The sequence below is a fragment of the Carcharhinus amblyrhynchos genome, chromosome 7 (assembly GCF_965287045.1).
Source record: "Carcharhinus amblyrhynchos chromosome 7, sCarAmb.v2.hapA, whole genome shotgun sequence".
Taxonomy (NCBI): Eukaryota; Metazoa; Chordata; class Chondrichthyes; order Carcharhiniformes; family Carcharhinidae; genus Carcharhinus; species Carcharhinus amblyrhynchos.
The window spans coordinates 87157271-87177432 of record NC_137330.1 but is presented as its reverse complement, the minus strand read 5'-3'; the positions used below and the strand labels follow the sequence as shown (position 1 = coordinate 87177432).

Genomic DNA, 20162 nt, shown 5'->3' with positions numbered 1-20162 from the left:
TTTGCACTCCTTTAAATGCATTGGAGACACACACTCAATAAAGTCATACACTCCCAGTAATCCTCTGCTCTTCCTGTTGGAGTCTGCCAGCTAGAACCTGTCGATAACCCAGACATACCTGAAGTTTGGCTTTCATTAGCCCAGCTTCTTCAGGCCTGCCTGTAGTCCTAGTAGTGGCTACCACTAGCACTGCTGAGACTTAAAAGCTTGGTGACCAATTGGATTGGCCAACAGGTCCATAAAAGGGAACTTCTTTCCCAGGAGGAGGTGGAAGTCTTACTCCTGTCCAGTTAACACTGCCTCTAATATTAAACAGCTGCAGCAATCAGAAGTGATATGTTCCCATCTACTCTTTGGGTGCTCCCAATTTATTCTGCTTTGTTACTGATGCATGCAAAAAATGACAGATCTTCACTGATGGCACTGGAAGATTCATCCTTCTTGCCTTAATTAAGAAAAGCAGAAAATGTTAAATTTCCACTGGGTACAAAACAATATAACAAAGCATCAGGTTAATAAGAAAATATTTATTGCTTCCAGCATGTTCATTTACTACTGAAAAAGATAAATAAAAGACAATCTCAACAATTATAGGTATAAATCCAGTGGCCCAAAACATGGTAAGGATTTCAAAAATATCTGATACTATAACACGTGAGAGCATTCTTCAGCTGATAATTAAGGCTAAAACGGTGTTGCTTTTCTTATAGTTACAACAAGCAAAACATTTACAGATAAGTAAATCAAGTGTGTAATGGACAAAAAAATTCAAGCTTCTGAAAAGTAAATCTTTGCTTATGAAAAAGTGTATTCAAAGTAAATTTTAACTAGCTGTTTTTCCATAGATAGATCGGCTTGTCTAAAGGGAGACTAAAATTGCCATTACCTTGGAAAAAAATACAAATTGACACTATTTTACATTAAGTTATTCTAGGAGATTGAGGGCTGAAAATAAACTTAACAGACAGCAAATTTGCCATTGTGGATGTTCCTCCTCGAAATATTCTGATTGGTTTCAAGACTGTTTATATAAATTATACTGCAACCATCGAATTTTCCACATTACTGTGAAATAGAAAATAAATATTGACCTTCATCAAACAACAGAAACACGCAGAAGTTAATACTCTACTAAAAAATCATGAAAATAAGACAAACAAATTAAGTTTGGTAAGAAAGGCTTATTTAAATATAATACATCTAAGATAGGCATTCATTTTATTAATAACAATGGCTTATTTAAATATAATACATTTTGTTCTCAGTTAGTAATTTTGCTGCAGCTGATGCAAACACAATACACACTAAATGTACTTTCCTTCAAATAAATTAATCAATCCTTTCCATAATAAACCTAATCATTTGGTACAGTGTTGTTTAAGCTTTTTTTGATATTGTTAGAGATCACCTCTATCAAGTTAGTTCACTGCACTATAAACCAGTCAACATTTTCTATACTTTAAAAGTTATTGCAACTCACTCTGTAAAAGTAATAGACAGATCCACTGCTTTCTTCCACATTATTATTTTGACAATTAAGAGTCATTTTGCTTTATTGAGATGCTGTTCTAGTCCAGCTCAAAAGCATAATTCGTTCCTCCACTTGAACATTGGTCTTTAACAGCTTTCTTCTTTTTTTTCTTGTATGTGGTCTGTGCGCAAATTTTAGGCTTGCTTTCAATGATTGTTAAATTGGATTCAGGAGCTGTCACGCTTGATGATTCAGTTGCTGATTTTTTCTTCTTCTTCTTCTTTTTCTGCAATACTCTGGAAAAAGAGGCAAGTATTATTCATTCAAGTTTGAGGTTTTGTTTGTAGATTTAGGCTGTAGGGCTTAAATTAACTTGCAGAGTACAACATGATTTCACAGAAAGCACCAAGGTGTGTTTCAGTAAAAATAACGCCCATGATTTGGTTACTTCATCGTTGTCCATCATTTAAAGGCAATTCCCACCATATGTTAATGGGAAAGTATTCTTCATGGGTGTGGTACTGAGTAATGCAAATGGAGAAGATACATGGTTTATCCCTTAATTATATCAACTGTATGCTAATCTTGAATTGGGGCAGCACTGAGGAGACTATTCTGGCATTAGTGTCTCTGAACTAAAATGTTGAAAGAGAAAATGTAAGGTAGGGTTCTAAATGCTTCACTGTTGTCTAGTGACGCCTGCTCAGAGTGTATAGTGGATGTTGTGGACAAAAGACAGGTTCAACAGTTATAGCCCATCATCTCTAGCTTCACTGTCTGGTCACTTGGTTAATTCATTACAGGGCTACAACTAGCTGTGGAATTGTGCACCAGCATAAATTGTAACCTTAAGGAGAGGAGACTAAGAGTGGAAAGTTGGAGGATAAAACACAGCAACAAACAAATGGCAGCCTTCCATCTCATAGAATGATAGTCTGCACTGTGATGGTCAATTCTGTGTTATGCTTGTTTCTCATGTTACATTAACATTCTGCAGCGAAACAGGAGTGTTCTTTCCAGGGAGAAAGTCTGGGCATTTATGGAACCCCTGGGCTAACCAAATGTCAGCAGCCCCTCTTGACTTTCCAGGTTGAGTCCAAAATAATGCAAAGCACTATGTTTGGCACTGGCTTGTTTAAGTAGTAATTGGAAAGATGACATGTTTAGATATCAGTTCATCTTTGGGCTCCATTCCAATTCTTTTGTCAGGGTTTACACCCTTAGGCTTACACATTTGGTTTCACTGAAACACCACACACGTCACATCGGTTTGTTGGACACATCAACAAATTTTGATAATGTTTCTGCTTGGGTAAGGTGCAAATAAAAGGAAAACATTGAAGTGGCAATTGTTCTGTTTTCCTCTGGTTTTTAAATACATAAACATTCATCCTATTATTTGTTTTACAGTCCAACACATCATTACACATTAGTGTCTTCACAAAGTGAATTTATGAAATAATATGACAGATCTGGTAAATTAAATTCAACATTCACTTTGTCAATCAATTAAAATAACACTGACCTTGGACAGTTTTTATGGTTTCATATAATACACTAAAATAGAATTTGACTGCTTAATCTTGCAGGCAAGCTTCGGTTAGTTAAAAAAGACTAAACTAAAAAGAAAATCCTAATTGAAAAACTTCTCAGTACCTCTGTTGAAGTGCTTCCTCTGAAAAGATAATAATTCTAATCTCATAGCCAAGGATCCAACTCTCTCTTATGAATTACTTTATGTTAGAATTAAAATTCTATATTAAAATCTAACCATTCATCAACACTCACCTTGTGTATGATTTATTACTTTTATACTTAATAATACAATATTTTAATTATACAATATTTCAATTCTACGGTCTTGCAATTGTTTTGACATGCCATCGTAGCAGATATCAGAATAAAAGTGAGACTGAAATATTGCAATTGGATAAAAAATGAGAATATGAAGTTAATTTCCTGGAATGTACAATGCCTATGGATATAAAAAGCATGAATACAAAGAATTTGCACAAATAGTTGAATTTCAGAGAGGGCTGTGAGTTATAAATTTGGAATCCTGAAGCTTAATTTACATGGGGCAGCATGGTAGCACAGTAGTTAGCACTGCTGCTTCACAGCTCCAGGGACCTGGGTTCGATTCCTGGCTCGGGTCACTGTCTGTGTGGACTTTGCATGTTCTCCTCGTGTCTGCACGGGTTTCCTCCGGGTGCTCTGGTTTCCTCCCACAGTCCAAAGATGTGCGGGTTAGGTTGATTGGCCATGCTAAAAATTGCCTCTTAGAGTCCTGAAATGTGTAGGTTAGAGGGATGAGTGGATAGGATATGGGGGTAGGTACCATTTGGACTCCCACAGTCCAAAGTTGTGTGGGTTAGGTTGATTGGCCATGCTAAAAATTGCCTCTTAGAGTCCTGAAATGTGTAGGTTAGAGGGATTAGTGAATAGGATATGGGGGTAGGGGTTGGGTGGGATTGCGGTCAGTGCAGACTCGATGGGCCGAATGGTCTCTTTCTGCACTGTAGGGTTCTATGATTCTATGACTCCCAATATTGTATTTTATTGTACAGTTAGTCATTGATTCAGAACAAGTATACTCAGTGTGAGATTTGGATTGGAATCATCTTTTACCTGAATAATTCAGCTCCAAAATCTATTGGATTTGAAAGGCATCATTCAAGGGAATCTCACACAAAACAGCCTTTTAATTGTTCAGCTACAACGCCACTGGTTCAATTAATGCAAGATTGAATTCAAAGCTTAAGTAAAACAAAGGATTGAACAATATCTGCATATTATTTATGGTGCTATACAATTACTGACTGTTTTACTTCATGTGTTTATATATTTATAAGTTAGCTTGATCACATTAAGTGGAAAGTAGACAATAACTTCAGGTTCAAGTGATGTGATTCATCACGCTAAAAAGTTGTGACTCATTTGAAAATACTGATGGCAGAATGATTGGTTTACTTAATATGGTTCAGTATTGAGATGATCGGAAGTCTTGCGGCAAGTGATAGCATCACCACCTTTGGGCCAGAAGCTTACGGTTCAGGTTCCATGCTAAGACATGATAGTCATGAAAGATGCCTTTATAATTTGGCCAAATAGGTTGATAGTCTGCCTGTAAAGTCTTCCAATGTTCCCAAAGGCTGGTTTCAAGAGCAAGAGTTTCCTGGTCAGCCATAATGCAGAAGATAATGGCAGTATTTTGCCAAGCATAATCATGGAAAAACCCAAGGGAAATCTACGGTCATCAATGACCTCTTAGAGCATGGTACTTGGAGGAGGAAGGGGATTGAGATGATTCCCAACAATAATCTCCTAAAATCCACAAACTCCAATAAATCCGGCTGAACCAGGAACTGTCATTGCATAAAGGGAGGAGACTGTTCTTGGAAGATCAGGCTCTTTAATGAATTAAGAAATAAAGGAGTGTCAAGACCGTTAATCAAGAGCATCAGGTGTCACAGAGGAAGTGGTGAACACCACTCCTTTTCATGAATGTGAACTCCATCATAATAGTCTAGCAATCTTCCTCATCAATATTAGTTTCCTTCATTACAGCCTCTAGCCAACCCACTGCTATAAGGCAAGAATATTCTGGATTGTAGGCATCATAGAGTGCTGTCCGCATTAGGTGGAAAGAACTGATGAAGGGATTGATCTGAAATCTTAAACTATCCATTCCCTCTGGACTGATTAAGCCACTGAGTTTCAGCAGCACCTTTCTGTTCTTCAGTAAAACTACCTTTTTCATTTAACAAATCTTCATCTGGAAGCAAAGGAGGGCTTGAGCTCTTCTGAAATCAGACCCAGGGCATAATATTGCTCAAATGGTTAATATGCTCTGAACAACATTCTTCTAATTTTGAAATAATTCAAGGAAACACTGCCCATATTTCTTAGTAAAACTGAAAGCTTTTAAGATTTGATGTGTGTTGAATTGAACTGGTGTTACTTACGGTTTCACAGGTGACTCTGTATCTGTGTCATGCTCAGAGATCAACTTGAGTTCTCCTGACTTGCTGATGACTGCTGACATCTGTAGGAGAACAAGATGAGCAAAAGATGTAAGAAATGAAGGGGAGGGGTACTCATGCTGCTTTGTTTGAGCACATATGCAAAGCCACAGGCTTCCTGTACTTGGAATGTATGCAGCTTGTTTGAAAATGCTAAACCTGTCTGCCCTGATCTATCTACCCATGTGTGGTTACAATCTGTAGACTTAACAGGAAAAAAAAGAGGCCCTGACCATTCCCATGATACAGGAGATACCACTTTCAATACTGAGGTAAAACCAAAATAAACCTGGGGCCATGATCTATTGTATGAGTGCAGCTCTTAACTTTTTAATGACTGGAATAATAAACTTTAGCTTAAAAAGTTTGTTTATTAGTGTGACAAGTAGACTTATATTAACACTGAAATAAATTAACTGTGAAAATCTGCTAGTTGCCACACCCCAGCACATGTTTAGGTACACGGAGGGCGAATTTAGCACGGCCAATGCACCTAACCAGCACATCTTTTGGTATTTCTCTCTTCCGGCTCCGGTCACTGTCTGTGTGGAGTTTGCACATTCTTGTCGTGTCTGCTTGGGTTTCTCCGGGTGCTCCAGTTTCCTCCCACAGTCCAAAGATGTGTGGGTTAGGTTGATTGGCCATGCTAAAAAATTGCCCCTTACTGTCCTGAGATGCATAGTTTCAAGGGATTAGCGGGTAAAATATGTAGGGATATGAGCGTTGGGCCTATGTGGGATTGTGGTCAGTGCAGACGCGATGGGCCAAATGGCCTCTTTCTGGACTGTAGGGTTCCTATGATTCCAAGATTAAAAATGGTAAGATCTAATTTGCTTCTTTTGTTTGTTAATAATATAAATAAATGACCAATAGGACTGTACATTACTGTATTTATTTCCTACATAATTCAGGAATTCTACATTTGAAAATTGATTAAAACAAAAACTGCTGGAACTACTCAGTAGGCCTGGCAGCATTTGTGGAGAAAAATCGAGTTAATGTGTGGAATTTTTACTTCTGGAGATTAAGAGCAGAATTTTCTAGCTATCCCGCGGTAGGTTTTCCTGTGGTGCAAATGGCTTGTCATTGGCCATTTGGATCTTCTGGTCCTACTGAAGTGTACGGAGTTTTGCATGGCTCGCCTGGCCCATCACCAGAGAACCTGCAGCAGGGATCGACTTCGGTGAGAATCCCACCGTGGGAAGGATGCCTAAAAGTGCGTGGCACTGAGTGGTCGGGTGGGAAATAGCGCCCGATTTCAGGCTCGGAAAATCATTAATTATGCATCGGTGATTAGCTCTCCGAATCACAAGGCGAGGCTGGCACTGACTGGGGCCAAGGATCTGGGCCATCCAGTGCAGGAAGATCTCATCCGTTCTGCCAGGATAAGTCAACCTTCAGATCACTCCAGTCTCTCACTTACATAATGGCATCATCCAAGCAAAACAGTTGCACTGATCAGGGATCTCACATAAATAGGCAAAAATTTCTGACATTTTCTCAAAGTGTCGGTTTCTGCCCCCTGAGCAGCTCCGGAAGAAATATAGAACATAGAACATTACGGGGCAGTACAGGCCCTTCGGCCCTTGATGTTGCGCCGATCTGTGAAACCAATCTAAAGACCATCTAACTTACACTATTCCAATATCATCCTTATGTTTGTCCAATGAGCATTTAAATGCCCTTAATGTTGGCGAATCCACTACTGTTGCAGGCGGGGCATTCCACGCTCTTACTACTCTCTGAGTAAAGAACCTACCTCTGACATCTGTCCTATATCTATCACCCCTCAATTTAAAGCAATGTCCCCTCATGCTAGAGATGGTGAACACAATCATAGCCATCGTATTAATATACTCTACCACTTAACCACTCTACAAGCCTAAATCATTAGATTAATCTCTTCTAAAAAAGAGCATATTAATTAGCACTAAGTAAGGAATTAAAATACATATTGTATTAGAGATAACAGATAGAACTTAAATATTTGGAACGAAGTGCATGGTACGAGATAACATAAGAGCTAATATCTTGGAGAATAGCACTGAACAGGTATCACAGCTGTCACGCGCACCCTCCACCAGGGCAGATATTCACACCTCGATGGGAGTCATTAGTAGGCAGGCTTCTGGGTCACTCACTGGCAAGTGCCTCACTATTAATGATCCACAGCAGGCGCAGGTAGGGATGTCCCAGGGAACCGGCATTTGGAATAATGCTGGAGCCCAGGACTTTTCTGAGTTCTAGTCAAGTGATGTGCCCCTGGGACCAGTCGTCCAAGACTTTTGGAACTACAAAGGCAGAGATATCAGGAAGAGGTGACAGCATCCCTCTTCGGACTGCAAGGCATTCTGTCCCAGGAAGTGGTGCTGTCACTCCAAGGCAACCTGGTTAACACTACGAGGGCAGTATCTGCCATTTGGAGACCTTGGTGCAGAACATGCATTCCATGGTGGGTGACGTCCACTCCATGGTTCAGGTCTTGCACTCCACGGCTGAAAGCATGAACTCCATGGTTCAGAGCTTTAACTGCATGGTGCAGGCACTGGTGGGAATCCACGACTGTCAGCACCAGAGGACAGCAGGGCTAATGGATCTCATTTCAGATGTTTCTCCATTCCATGGAGGAGCCCAGGATCCCCCAGGTACCGACGGGGAAGAGGATTCTTTGGTGCACAGCCTGTGGCCTTCCATTGAGGAGATCCTGGGAGTGTCCAATCAGTTTGACTCCTTTCCTGTGACACACCTCCAGCCCTGGGTATCGGGGAGGGTGGCAATACAACAACCATGCTGTTCGAAAGCAGGCCCGGACCGTCAAGGTCCTGGCTCTCCAGGTAATCTCAGGCAACAGGGCATGGCCAAGCAGGTCGCCTCATTCTCAGCAGTGAATTCTGGAAAGACACCTAGACACAGCGATAGGGTAAGGAAGGCTTAGAATTGCAGTCACAGCATGGGTGAGTTTAGACATGAGTAGATATTAACCACCAAAGTTCGCACCATTTTATCTATTAAAACTCACACTAACCATCCTTAAAGTGCTGCCTGTTCTCATTTCATTGCAGCACGCAGAGCCAACCTCAATGTTTAGGCGTGAAGTGCAACGCTAGTGGATCTTCAATCTCCTCAGAGGATGGTAGCTCAATGTTTTCCTCCAAACCCACTGGAATGACTCAGTCATGCTGATCTAGATCACAGGCATCAGTTGAAAGCTTGTAAGGGTCTGTCTGCCTGCACCAATGAGAATTTCCTTGATAGCTTGGCCTCCTGGACCATTGGCAGTGTCCGTCTACATTTCTTATGCCCTATATCAGTCCCTTGCAGCCTGAGGATGATTGGCCTTGTTGTCCCCTTTATGTCAGCTACTCACCACCCCATGTAATAGTCCCCCACAGTGCCCACGCGACCTAGAGCATCACCAAACCCCACCTTGGGACCTCACAGTCACCTTCTGTGCTATCCTATGGATTTTCCCATTTCCACTCACTTCCAGCTGCCAGTCCTAAAAAGCAATACCTCCGAAGAACCATTACTCAGACCCCAGCAAGGGCGGCCCAAGATGTGCAAAGCCCACACTAATCTCCCACTCAGCTCCAAACTCCTTTGAGAGCACAAGCACCATGACAACCAGAGGACCATGAAGGCATGCACACACGCAGCAAACAACAGCTGCACCCCCACCCCCCCACCCCCACATTCCTGAGAATGACTTAGCTGGCTCCCCTACATCCTCTCCGTTGCCCTCCCTCCATTGGATTCCCTGGTTGGGCAGTGATAACTTGCGTGCTCACATCCGATATTCCCTTCAGAACTGAGGTCACCAGGTTCACATTTTCATAGAGCTGTTGAAAATCATGCTGTTGTGCAGGCTCGGTTTACATACTCAGTGAGGGTGGAAGTGCTGGCAGGAGGGCTTATTCATGGTATTATGTATTTAAATGAGATTCCTGACCTCCCTGGGCGAGAGCTGCGTATGCCGCGGGCGAGGGGTAGGGAAAACTGGGAAATGAAACCTTGCCAGTGAGAATTGCATTTCCTGCCTCTTGTGAGATTTTGGACCCATGTCGTTGTTTACACTGACAGCTAACACGAGCTCTAAATTCCACCTTATATTAGCAAGGGAGACATCAGCACTGATTGTCTCACAGACATTTTAACATCTCCAGTATCTCATCTAATATGCTGCAGAATTCCATCCAGAGCCTTCAAACAGCAGGCAGGCATTATTCCCAACCTCCTCTAGCCATTCTCATCACATTCCATTCCATTCCTTTATCTTCATAACGTGATAATACCCTTCCATGGACACCTCTTGGTGCTTGCATGGCCCATGACCGCAGGGTCATATCCCAGATGGGAACTGGCACGGCAGACTTCCAGAGCTTTGGGGATAATGCTGTCCAAGAACAGAGATCACTCCCGTGGAGAAGGTGTGATCAGCCTCTCCCAGCAAACCAGCATGGATGAGCCCTCCAGAAGTTGATCACATCCTGATAATCACAGACAGTGCCATGCAATGCTGTGTTCTGCCTGCTTATAAACTATATCTATCTTTTCTCTTACAGCACCAACAGGCCCTGGCAGACCACCAGGACTACCATAAGCCACAGCCCCCAGACCATTTCAGGAAATGCTGAGGGTGCATCAGACAAAGAAATCACTGCTCTCACCTGCACCAATGCAGACACACTGATAATGGATCTAAATTAGATCAGGAATCACATTCTGGAGAACACCGCACAGGCGCGTCTCCGCAATAGCCGGTGGCAGTTACAGCCCAAGTGTCTGGCACTCAGAGGACTGCTGGGGATCAGGCATTTTGCTAAGTCTGAGTCAGATGATGAGCCTCTGCAAGCGACTGTCTCAAACAAGGTGAAGATGGCACAACATATGGTGGAATATCAGGTAGAATTGTGAGAAGCAGTCAACAGATTAGGGCAAAGGATGGAGGAGGTTGTCCACATTCTGTCTGATATCGTGACTCCTTCTTGCAAGCACCACAAGGTCTCCATGAAAGGTAATAGTGCCTTAGAGATCTTGGTCCAGCAACATCACTGTGAGTGCTGGCTAGGATTAGAATGACCAGCAGTTGCATTACTCTGTGAGGTCCACCTAAGTCTGGAGTTGGTGATCTTGGTAAGGCAGAGTGAGTGGGGTGGGAGGGTGAGGAACTTGAAATGGATGTACCTACAGTGGCCCCAGCATTTTCACTAAGGAAGATCGCCTTGCCCAGCATCATCCCATGCAGCTGAAGCTGCTGAGATACTGACCTCCCACCTGCGCAGATGAAATGCAGAGGCTGCAGGATGAGGTCCTCAAGTAGTCAATAATTGGATATTTAAGGGCCTCAATAGGCTCGAGGGTGGACAGGTCATGCCATGCCTTTACCGATCCTATAAAGTTTCAGACACATAGGGTTAGGGTTACCCTAAAACACGCCCAAGGTCAACGGACCTTCCCATGCTCCACCGCTCACCTGCTCCGATTCCCATGGCAGGTAGGCTGGTAAGATTCTGGTCTATACGTGGAATTTTACAGTTGCATCCACACCAAGACCAGAAATTGCCACCTGAGGTCAATGGACCTTTAAATGGTCTGCCAAATTTTCCGTCCTGCCTGTGGTGGATCCCACAGTGGGTGGGTCCAGAAAATTTACCCCTATGGATAGACAGAAAGTACCAAGCAAACAAATGGGACTAAAGGCTGACTAATCCCCTGATAAGATGGCTTCCATCATAGTGCAATAAGTGATTGTGTAAATAGTGGATGCACTGCTTGTAATCTTCCAAAATTCCCTCAATTTTAATGGATTGGAAAATTGCAGATGTAAGACCTCTTTTCAAGAAAAAGAGGGAGGCAGAGAGGAGGAAATTATATGGCCAGATGGTCTAATCACCTGCCATTGGGAATATGTTGCAATTTATTATTAAGAAAGTAGCAGCAGACATTCAGAAATTTATAATGCAATCAATCAGTCAACACGGTTTTACGCTAGGGCAAGAGTGTATTGGAGTTCTTTGAGGATGCAATGAGTATCACTGTTTGTGGGACCTTGCTGTGTAGAAAATTAGCTTCACAAGCCTTACATTATCATGGTGATAAATGTTTCAAAATCATTTCATTGTTTGTAGTCATTTAGGACATTTCAAGGTTGTGAAAAGCATGATACAAATGCAAGCTTTTTTAATAAATTGTCTGGCAAATTCAACAGCAATGTTTGTGCAAATATATTTAAAGCCAAGTCACATTTTGCCCATTTAGGTAAGCCCTTCCCTGCTGTCAGGAAAGATCTAAGAGATATGCCATGCTGAATTTCTGGCATACCACAGATGGGACTTACAGGCCAAGTTGCCTGCAGTCAAATATGGTATAGTGACATTATCCATTGGTCACTGATAACACTTAGTGGTTGTAAGTAGCCTAAGAAATTCCACTTCAAGTGAATCCTGATGCATTGAATGGAACAGGAACCCCTTTATCCTTTAAAACACCACATGATAAAATGCTAGTTTTTTGAGGAAACCCTGGAAAACTAAGATAATTAGTTCAGAAATAGACTGTCTTTGAGGTGAAGGCAAATAATGCTTGGTTTGAAGAGAAATAGAATATCCTTGTAAGAGTTCAATGTGAATGAGTTCCAAGATGGGTCAAGGGTGAAGGGCAAGTCCTACTAGGCTCCACATGGCACAATGGAAAAATGGTCTGAATTGATAAGATAATCTGGATTGTGCTCAAGGAGATTCTTGAGTATCATCAAAATTCCAAATGTAAGTTACATGGCAAGCAAATGGGATTGGAAGCAAGCACATGATATTAAAGAAAGAAGTCTCACAACACCAAATTAAAGTCTAACAGGTTTATTTGGAATCACGAGCGCAGCTCCTTCATCAGGTGAGTCGTCTGATGAAAGAGCAGTGCTTCAAAAGTTAATGATTCCAAATGAACCTGTTGGACTTTAACCTGGTGTTGTGAGACTTCTTACTGTGTCCACTCCAGTCCAACGCCAGCATCTTCACATGATATTAAAGAGCAGAGGTAACTTGAGGCAGTAGAATAGTGATGAACAGATGTTTTTCTGACTGGAAAGGAGTATGCATGTGGTATAATGACCTTTACTGGAATTTTGAAGTTTTCAGATGTCACACATCTTGACAATGGTAATAAATAATGCGCGTTGTTTGTAGCAGGCTTTAGGAAGTCATGGACAGAAGTGTGAAATGGCCCAATACGCAGGAGATGGAAGTGATGTGAAGTGATGTACTTTGGCAGGAACAAGATGTAGGGGCAATGTAATATAAATGGTAGCATCTTAAAAAAGTTCAGGAACAGCAGGGGCCTGAAGGTACATTTTCACAATTGAAGGTGACAGGGTAAGTTTAAAAAGCATATCGGATACCTGGCTTTGAAAACGGGCCACTAAATACAAGGTTATGTTAAACCTTTACAAATCTCTGGTCAGACCTTAGCTGGAGTATTGTGTACAATCCTGGGTGCCACACTTTAAGGAAAGATAAAAGGAGAGTAAAGTGAAGTTTATTTATTAGTCACAAGTAAGGTTTACTTGCGAAATTTCCCTAGTCGCCACACTCCGGTGCCTGTTTGGCTCGATGCACCTAACCAGCACGTCTTTCAGTCTGTGGGAGGAAACCGGGGCACTGGGAGGAAACCCACGCAGACACGGGGAGAATGTGCAAACTCCACACAGACAGTGACCCAAGCCAGGAATCGAACTCAGGTCCCTGGCGCTATGAGGCAACAGTGCTAACTACTGGCTTTGGAGAGAGTGTAGAGGAGGTTTGTCTGCCTGATAGCAAGAATAAGTTTATGTAGAAAGATAGGAGAAGCTGAGGTTAAGAAATAAAAAATTAGAAAGTGCTGGAAAATCTCAACAGGTCTGGCAGCATCTGTGGAGTGAAAATCAGAATGTTTCTCTCCCCACAGATGCTGCCAGACTTGCTTATATTGTGAGCAATTTTGGATCCCGTATCTAAAGAAGGATGTGCTGGCCTTGGAAAGGGTCCAGAGGTTCACCAGAATGATCCCTGGAATGAAGAACTTGTCATATGTGGAATGGTTGAGGACTCTGGGTCTGTACTTGATGGAGTTTAGAAGGATAAGGGAGAATCTTTTAAAACTTGCAGGATATTGTGAGGCCTGGATAGAGTGGATGTGGAGAGGATGTTTCCACTAGTAGGGAAAACCAGAACCAGAGGGCACAACTTCAAACTAAAAGGCTGATTCTTTAAAACAGAGATGAGAAGGAATTTCTTCAGCCAGAGAGTGGTGGATCTGTGGAACTCTTTGCCGTAGAAGGCTGTGGAGGCCAGGTCACTGAGTGGCTTTAAAAGAGAGATAGATAGGTCCTTGATAAACAAGGGGATCAGGGGTTATGGGGAAAAAGGCAGGAGAATGGGGATGAGAAAAATATCAGCCATGATTGAATAGCAGAGCAGACTTGATGGGCTGAGTGGCCTAATTCTGCTCCTATGTCTTATGGTCTTGTTGAATTTTTCCAGAACTTCCTTCCTTTATTTCAAATCTCCAGTAGTATTTCATTTTTATGATAGGGAAGGTTGAGGATATTTAAGAGGTATACAAAGTAAAGGGGAGTTGGTTGAACAAATAGGAAGAAAATTATTTTCTTTGACAATTGTACCCTGCAAAGTATACAACTAAGGCCTGAACAAACTTACTCTAGTTGAGATGTTGTGAAAAAGATTTTCTTTCTCTAGCTCTGATACATGCATTATGAATTAGTCATCAGTCATTATATACTGCACATTTTGTTTTTGTATTTATTTTGAATATTTTGCTTTGCAATGTTGTAACAGGTAAGGTGATTTTTAGTTGGCAAAAAATGCATTGAAAAAATGTTTGTTGATTGTATTTTATCCTTAAATGGGCTGCTGTGCATTGTACCACCTCCTGACTCCCCACTCCCCAAAGCCTGGATCCCATTGACAAGACACAAGTGCAAAGTGTGATGGAATACCCTCTGCTTGCTTTGGTGAGTGCAGCTCCCAATACACTCAAGAAGCTCAACACCATTCAGGCAAAGAAGTGGACATGGTTTGTACCTACCCATCACCTTAAACATTTATCCCCTCCCCAGCTTGTGCATAGTGAGCATAGTGCATCACCTGTAAGATGCACTGGAGCAACTTGTCAAAGTTCCTATGGAGCAGCTTCCAAACTAGCAACCTCTACCACTTAAAAATATGAGGGCAGCAGGTCTATGGGAATGCCACCACTTGTAAATTCCCCTCCAGGTCACACACCACCCTAATTTGGAAATATATCACTGTTTGCTCCTTCACTTGTGCTGGGTCAAAATGCTGAAACTACCTTCCTAACTGCATTGTGAGTGTATCTGAACAAAGGGGACTGCAGTGGTTCAAGAAGGCTCACCACCAGCTTCTCAGGAGCAATTAGGGATGGGCAATAATCACTTTGCCAGCGATGCTCATATTGCAGGAATGAATAGGAAGACATTTAATGTGTGCCAGCACAAATCGTGAGCAAGAAATTAGAATTTTCCATGTAGAACAGCGTAACAATCAAATTTATCCCAAATTCCTCAGGTCATAATCACAGCACTCAATCTGAGGTTATGCTCACCCAATGCTGACTCCACGAAGGATTCTGGGAGCAGCATTGGAGCATACTGAGATAAGGAGACATTTTTTCACGCAGAGAGTGGCAGCTTCCAAACTAGCAAACTCTACCACTTAAAAATATGAGGGCAGCAGATCTATGGGAATGTCACCACTTGTAAATTCCCTTTCAAGTCACACACCACCCTAACTTGGAAATATATCACTGTTTGCTCCTTCATTTTTACTGGGTCAAAATGCTCCAGTATATCTTAAAGGTGATGCACTACGATCACTATGCACCTGCTGTGGGGGGAGTAAATGTTTAAAGTGATGGGTGGTGTACAAACCAAATCCACTGCAGTGCCTGGATGGCATTGAGCTTCTTGAGTATTGTGGGAGTGTAGAATTCACTGCCGCAGAAAACGGTTGAAGTCAAAACATTATGGGTGCAATTTTCTCAGCCCACTACACTGCTTGAGAAGTGCAGTGGGCCAGGAAATGGATTTGCAATCCGGCCAGTCGTAATCTTCCCAGTCCATTTTTTTATAGCGTAATCAGCCTTGCACTGGAACTCAATTGGCTCAGCTTGTTAAAGTTTCTGCCCCCACCAGTGGAGGTCAACACCAGCAGAGATCACATATGGATTCTATCAATGGGAACCAGATGTGATACCATCGCTGGTAGGACCAGAGGCCATTGAGGACACCTGGGAGATTGATGGCAGGGGAATGCCTCTTGGGCAATGGCAACCTGGCAATTCCAGCCTGGCACCCTGGCAATGCCCAGTAGGGACCTAGCAGTGTCAAGGGGGCAGGACCTGAGTGGGCAGGGCCACAGCCAGACCCAGGGGAATGGGGTGAGGGGAGGTAGGGCATCAGGGAATGGGGGGAAACTCTGTACTGGGAGTGCTTGGAGGTAAATGGAGACAATCCATGGGGAGGGGATCTGAGGCCTATCATTGGTGGGGGGCATTGGGAGATGCCTGTCAACCAATCTCCCAATATACTGGAGGTTGGTGCATATACATTGGTGCCCTCTGCAGTCTGAAGCTGGCATTTCTGGCAGGATTAGCCAGTCCCAGTACCAACACAAATCCTTTGACAGACACTACGTTGCAAAGGGTGCTTTAAATTCATTCCACTCAGCTCACCCAAAACATGGGGTGGGAAAAAGTTCCATATTCCTGCCCATGGGCACTTGGGAAAATCACCCACTATATGTTTTCAAGGGGGAATTAGATATAGCTCTTGGGATGAAAGAAATCAAAGGATATGGGTGGGAAAGGTGGGATCAGGCAAATGAGTTGGGTGATCAGCCATGTTCTAATGAACGATGCAACAGGCTCAAAGCACCTTCTCTTATTTTCTACGTTTCTTTACTGGTGAGCGTAACCTCAGTATGATTGCTGGAAAATCTGATGCTTGCTTACCATTGAATGAGGAATCACCCAGGATTTCCCTTACTTCCACTCAATGGCCCTCAGAAGAGGAATGAGCCAAGAATTATTGGGAAAAAAGTTCCTTTGCTTTGGTGCTCTGGCTGTAAACCTTGCTCCCAATGGTGTGTGGCTGAAGGCCAATCAGAAGGTTTTATCCCATTTGGTACATCAGTTTCATATATCAGTATTATATAAGTTAGCTCTTGGCTGAGTGCCATAAGCAGGAATTTCTAATGTCCTGGGGCTGCACTCTGACATCTTTGGCCTTCTGGTAAGAATATAGAGACTTCATCCCTTAATGGCAGACAAAAACTTCTGCAATGATCTGGGATCAGGCGCACATCATATTTTTAAACAGCTTTGGCCTGCCTGTACTTTAAGTTGTTAAAAACAAAGTTTTGCAGCACTAATTCCAAAATAAAGAATCTGGGACAGTGGAGAATTCTGTGCTTATGACCAGAAATAGTTGAACTTGACACTGAGTCAAGTGCACAATTGAATGATGAGCTTCATTGGAACAATGCCTAGGTCAGAGGGGGACTGGGATGAGGAATTAATTCTCAGGTCATGATTAATGCTTCTGTTTATTTTCAGATAGCTGAAGCAGGTAAAGATTCTGTTGTTGCCATTTTTCGATTCTTGTCATATTACCACCACCTTTGCTGTACACCATTTTTGCTATTTAACCTCCTGTCTTCCACACTATCACAGTATCCATGCTTGTTTTTCCCTCCCGTCCGCCCTTTACCTGATGTGAAAGTTGTTACACCTCTCAACATTATCCATGAAGGAACACTGCCTGAACTTTTAGGTATTTCCAGCATCTGCAGTATTTTGTTTCAGGATTCCTACATTTTCACTTTCTAAATCGCTCTATTTCAACCAATGTTTCTACCTGTGTTGGGGTTGGGGATTTCACTTCTGCCTCTCCATCCTCATGTCTGGACGCAGGGTTGATGACCTCTTGATGTGGCTTTGTTTCTTCAGGTATTCCTGTTAAAATGGCACATATTTACAATATAATTAAGTTCCTCTTTTTTAAAAGTGAGTAGGAAAAAAATCTTATGTTATCTGTTACAGACATATTAATAAAGGAGGAAGGGCGAAAGTCAACTTACTTTCATTAGCCACATAATTTGCTGGAAAGTAGCCCTGCTTTCCATTGGCTAGGCAACCAAACCACCAGCTCGCATTATCTTTGTACAGCACTTGGATAATGTCATAACGCTGGATGGTTAGCTCATCTGATCGATTCGCTGTGTAGTCATAAAGAGCTACGACCTAAGGGAGAGATAAGACCGCCACAGTTTTATCACAACTATGCCACAGAGAGAAACCCCTAAGACTAACTTCCTCCTGCAGCAGGGCAGCTGAAACCAAAGCTGCAGTATGGTAAGACTTGAGGCTGTCTAAGGTTTTGATGATGGGATCAGAGGTGGTGGGAACGTAGCAGGAGTTATGAGATAAAGGACTGTGGGATTCAAAAGATGGTTAAACCATTCAAAAAGACTAAGATTAGTTCACAACAGCTGCTGTTGTATTAATGATCTTATTAAACAATGACTGTAGCTTCACCTGCACATGTTGAGAATTTTAACGACAGAACTCTTGAGAAAAAACAACCTGCATTTTTACTACAAAATGCTTTTACATAAGACCACAGACATTTTAAATAACAAAGAATATTTTCAAATTTAAAACACTGTGGAGAATAAAAAGCAGTTGTAATATGCTGGAACAGATGTCGTCATTTTCCGCTGCTACTGATCAAACAGCTTCGATCAAAATACACATAGCTAACCCTTAGAAGATTTTGGAAGAATTACATTTTTAAAACATCTTTATTTAACTTTCTGAGAGAACATCATTCAGTTAGTCTTATAATTCTATTGATTTATCCAATACTATTTTTTATATGTGTTTTTTTTTGCAGCTGCTATAAGGTTAAAAAAAAGCAGACACTGAAAGCTGCAAAAGCATTCAGTACTCACAAGGTTAATTTCCAATCACAAACCGATACGTTTTGGAAAGTTTGAGTGGGATTTTTTTTCTCTGCTATTAATATCTTGTGAAGACTAGTTATGTGGCAGCTGTACATTAAATTATCAATGTGAGGAAACACTGTCATATTGAAAGTATCTGCAATATAAAAATCAGCACAATACCAAATAGTCTGGAAATAGGAGGCACTTCTGCCTTCAACCTATCATGTTTTTTAAAAATTCCCTTCAATTTTCTTTATTTCTTTGATGAAGTTCTTCTCCCACCCTCTTTCCCGCCCGCAAAATTCAAGTCATTTTCCTTTTAGATTCTCCCAAAAACAGACTGAGGGTAGGCCACGAAGCAATTTCTCACAACTCTGTGTCAATGCTGTTTTTGAGCTGGCTGCTCTGTGCTGTGCAGGAAAGAGGCCCATCTTTGTTGGAGGGGGCCTATCTTCCAACCTCTGTCTCTTTCGACAGTAACATTGATATTGTGAATTATCACAAGAAACTGTAGATCTCTACTATTACCAATGGCACATGACGTTTGATGCTAAATAATGCATCATCATTTTTTTTTAACTTTCAAAATAAATGGTATGTCAATAACAATGGTTGAATGGAATTCCCCTCCCCAATCAAAGCTACCTTTACCACGTACAATACTTCTGGTAACTAAACGGGAGCTAAATGGGAAAATTTATTTTGATATATTTGCTGACAGGCATTACAAATATCTAGTCTGTGAAAGTACTTTTGTGTTTCTTATTTGGGTTCATTGGTGTGTCAATTACAGTAAAAACATTAAATGCCAAAAGTTAGTGTATTGTGCTGACAGTATTTGGCTTCCTATCAACATGATAAAGTTTACTAAAATTCAGCACCGACTTTACCTCTCTTCACTCAGAGGTGTTCCTACTGTTAATGGAAGTGGTTGATGGGAATTCCTCAGAGAATCAGGAACAGTGTGCTGTGGCTGAAATAACTCAGCAGCAATGTTAAGAAAAGAAGGCAAAGTGAAAGCAAAAGGTGGAAGGTGGATGTAAGGAATGCTGCTTTGGGTGTGTTCAATTTTTATTGCATGGTAAAGTAATAAAACAACTTTAGAAGTAGAAAAAGGCAACTTCAGACTTCCAGCATTTTGGAGCCAACAGAACAAAAAAAATCAAATAAAATATGTTCATATATCTTGAAATCATATAGGACAGAATTTTCTCAAAAAAATTCCAAGTGTACAGCGGACGAGAAAACGGAGGTTTTTTTCAGTAAGGTAAGTAATGGTAATTTACGGCACTCTGTACAATACAGAGGTCATAATCTGAATCTGCTTCACAATGCAGCATCACGTGATCAGAAAATGCCTTATCTCAGAGGGACGAACTGACAACTTGCTCTGCTTGATTTAGTGTTCCTACTGAAGCACCACAGTGCAGCAAGTTAGCTTTGAGTAATATTGTAGCCCAGGTTTTACATATATTCCAACAATGAGCGTGTCAACTCAAACGCCAACATGCTCACTTTCCAGAGGAAAAAGCATCTGTTTTCATTGAGAATGAAGTTGTCTAATGGTCAGGTCTATTGGAAGACTCAATTAGAACAATGTTCACAATGCTTTTTCCCTTACAAACAGAGCCGAAAAGCTTTAATGGCATCTGA

General features: G+C 41.7%; 1 protein-coding gene across 4 annotated transcripts in view; it reads right to left on the bottom strand.

The window, feature by feature from the left end:
* Positions 1 to 525: 525 nt before the first annotated feature.
* ahi1 (Abelson helper integration site 1) overlaps positions 526 to 20162 on the bottom strand; it is a 243862-nt gene continuing 224225 nt past the window's right edge. For 3 of the 4 annotated variants that reach the window (XM_080192718.1, XM_080192720.1, XM_080192719.1), the window contains exons 24-27: positions 17643 to 17805; positions 17420 to 17517; positions 5437 to 5516; positions 526 to 1767 (exon numbers count right to left, since the gene is read on the bottom strand). In XM_080192718.1, coding sequence (XP_080048844.1) covers positions 1569 to 1767; positions 5437 to 5516; positions 17420 to 17517; positions 17643 to 17805 — 540 coding nt within the window. In that variant the 3' untranslated portion in view covers positions 526 to 1568. Of the gene's footprint in view, positions 1768 to 5436; positions 5517 to 17419; positions 17518 to 17642; positions 17806 to 20162 lie in introns of those variants that run through there. The other variant, XM_080192721.1, reaches the window with a different exon arrangement.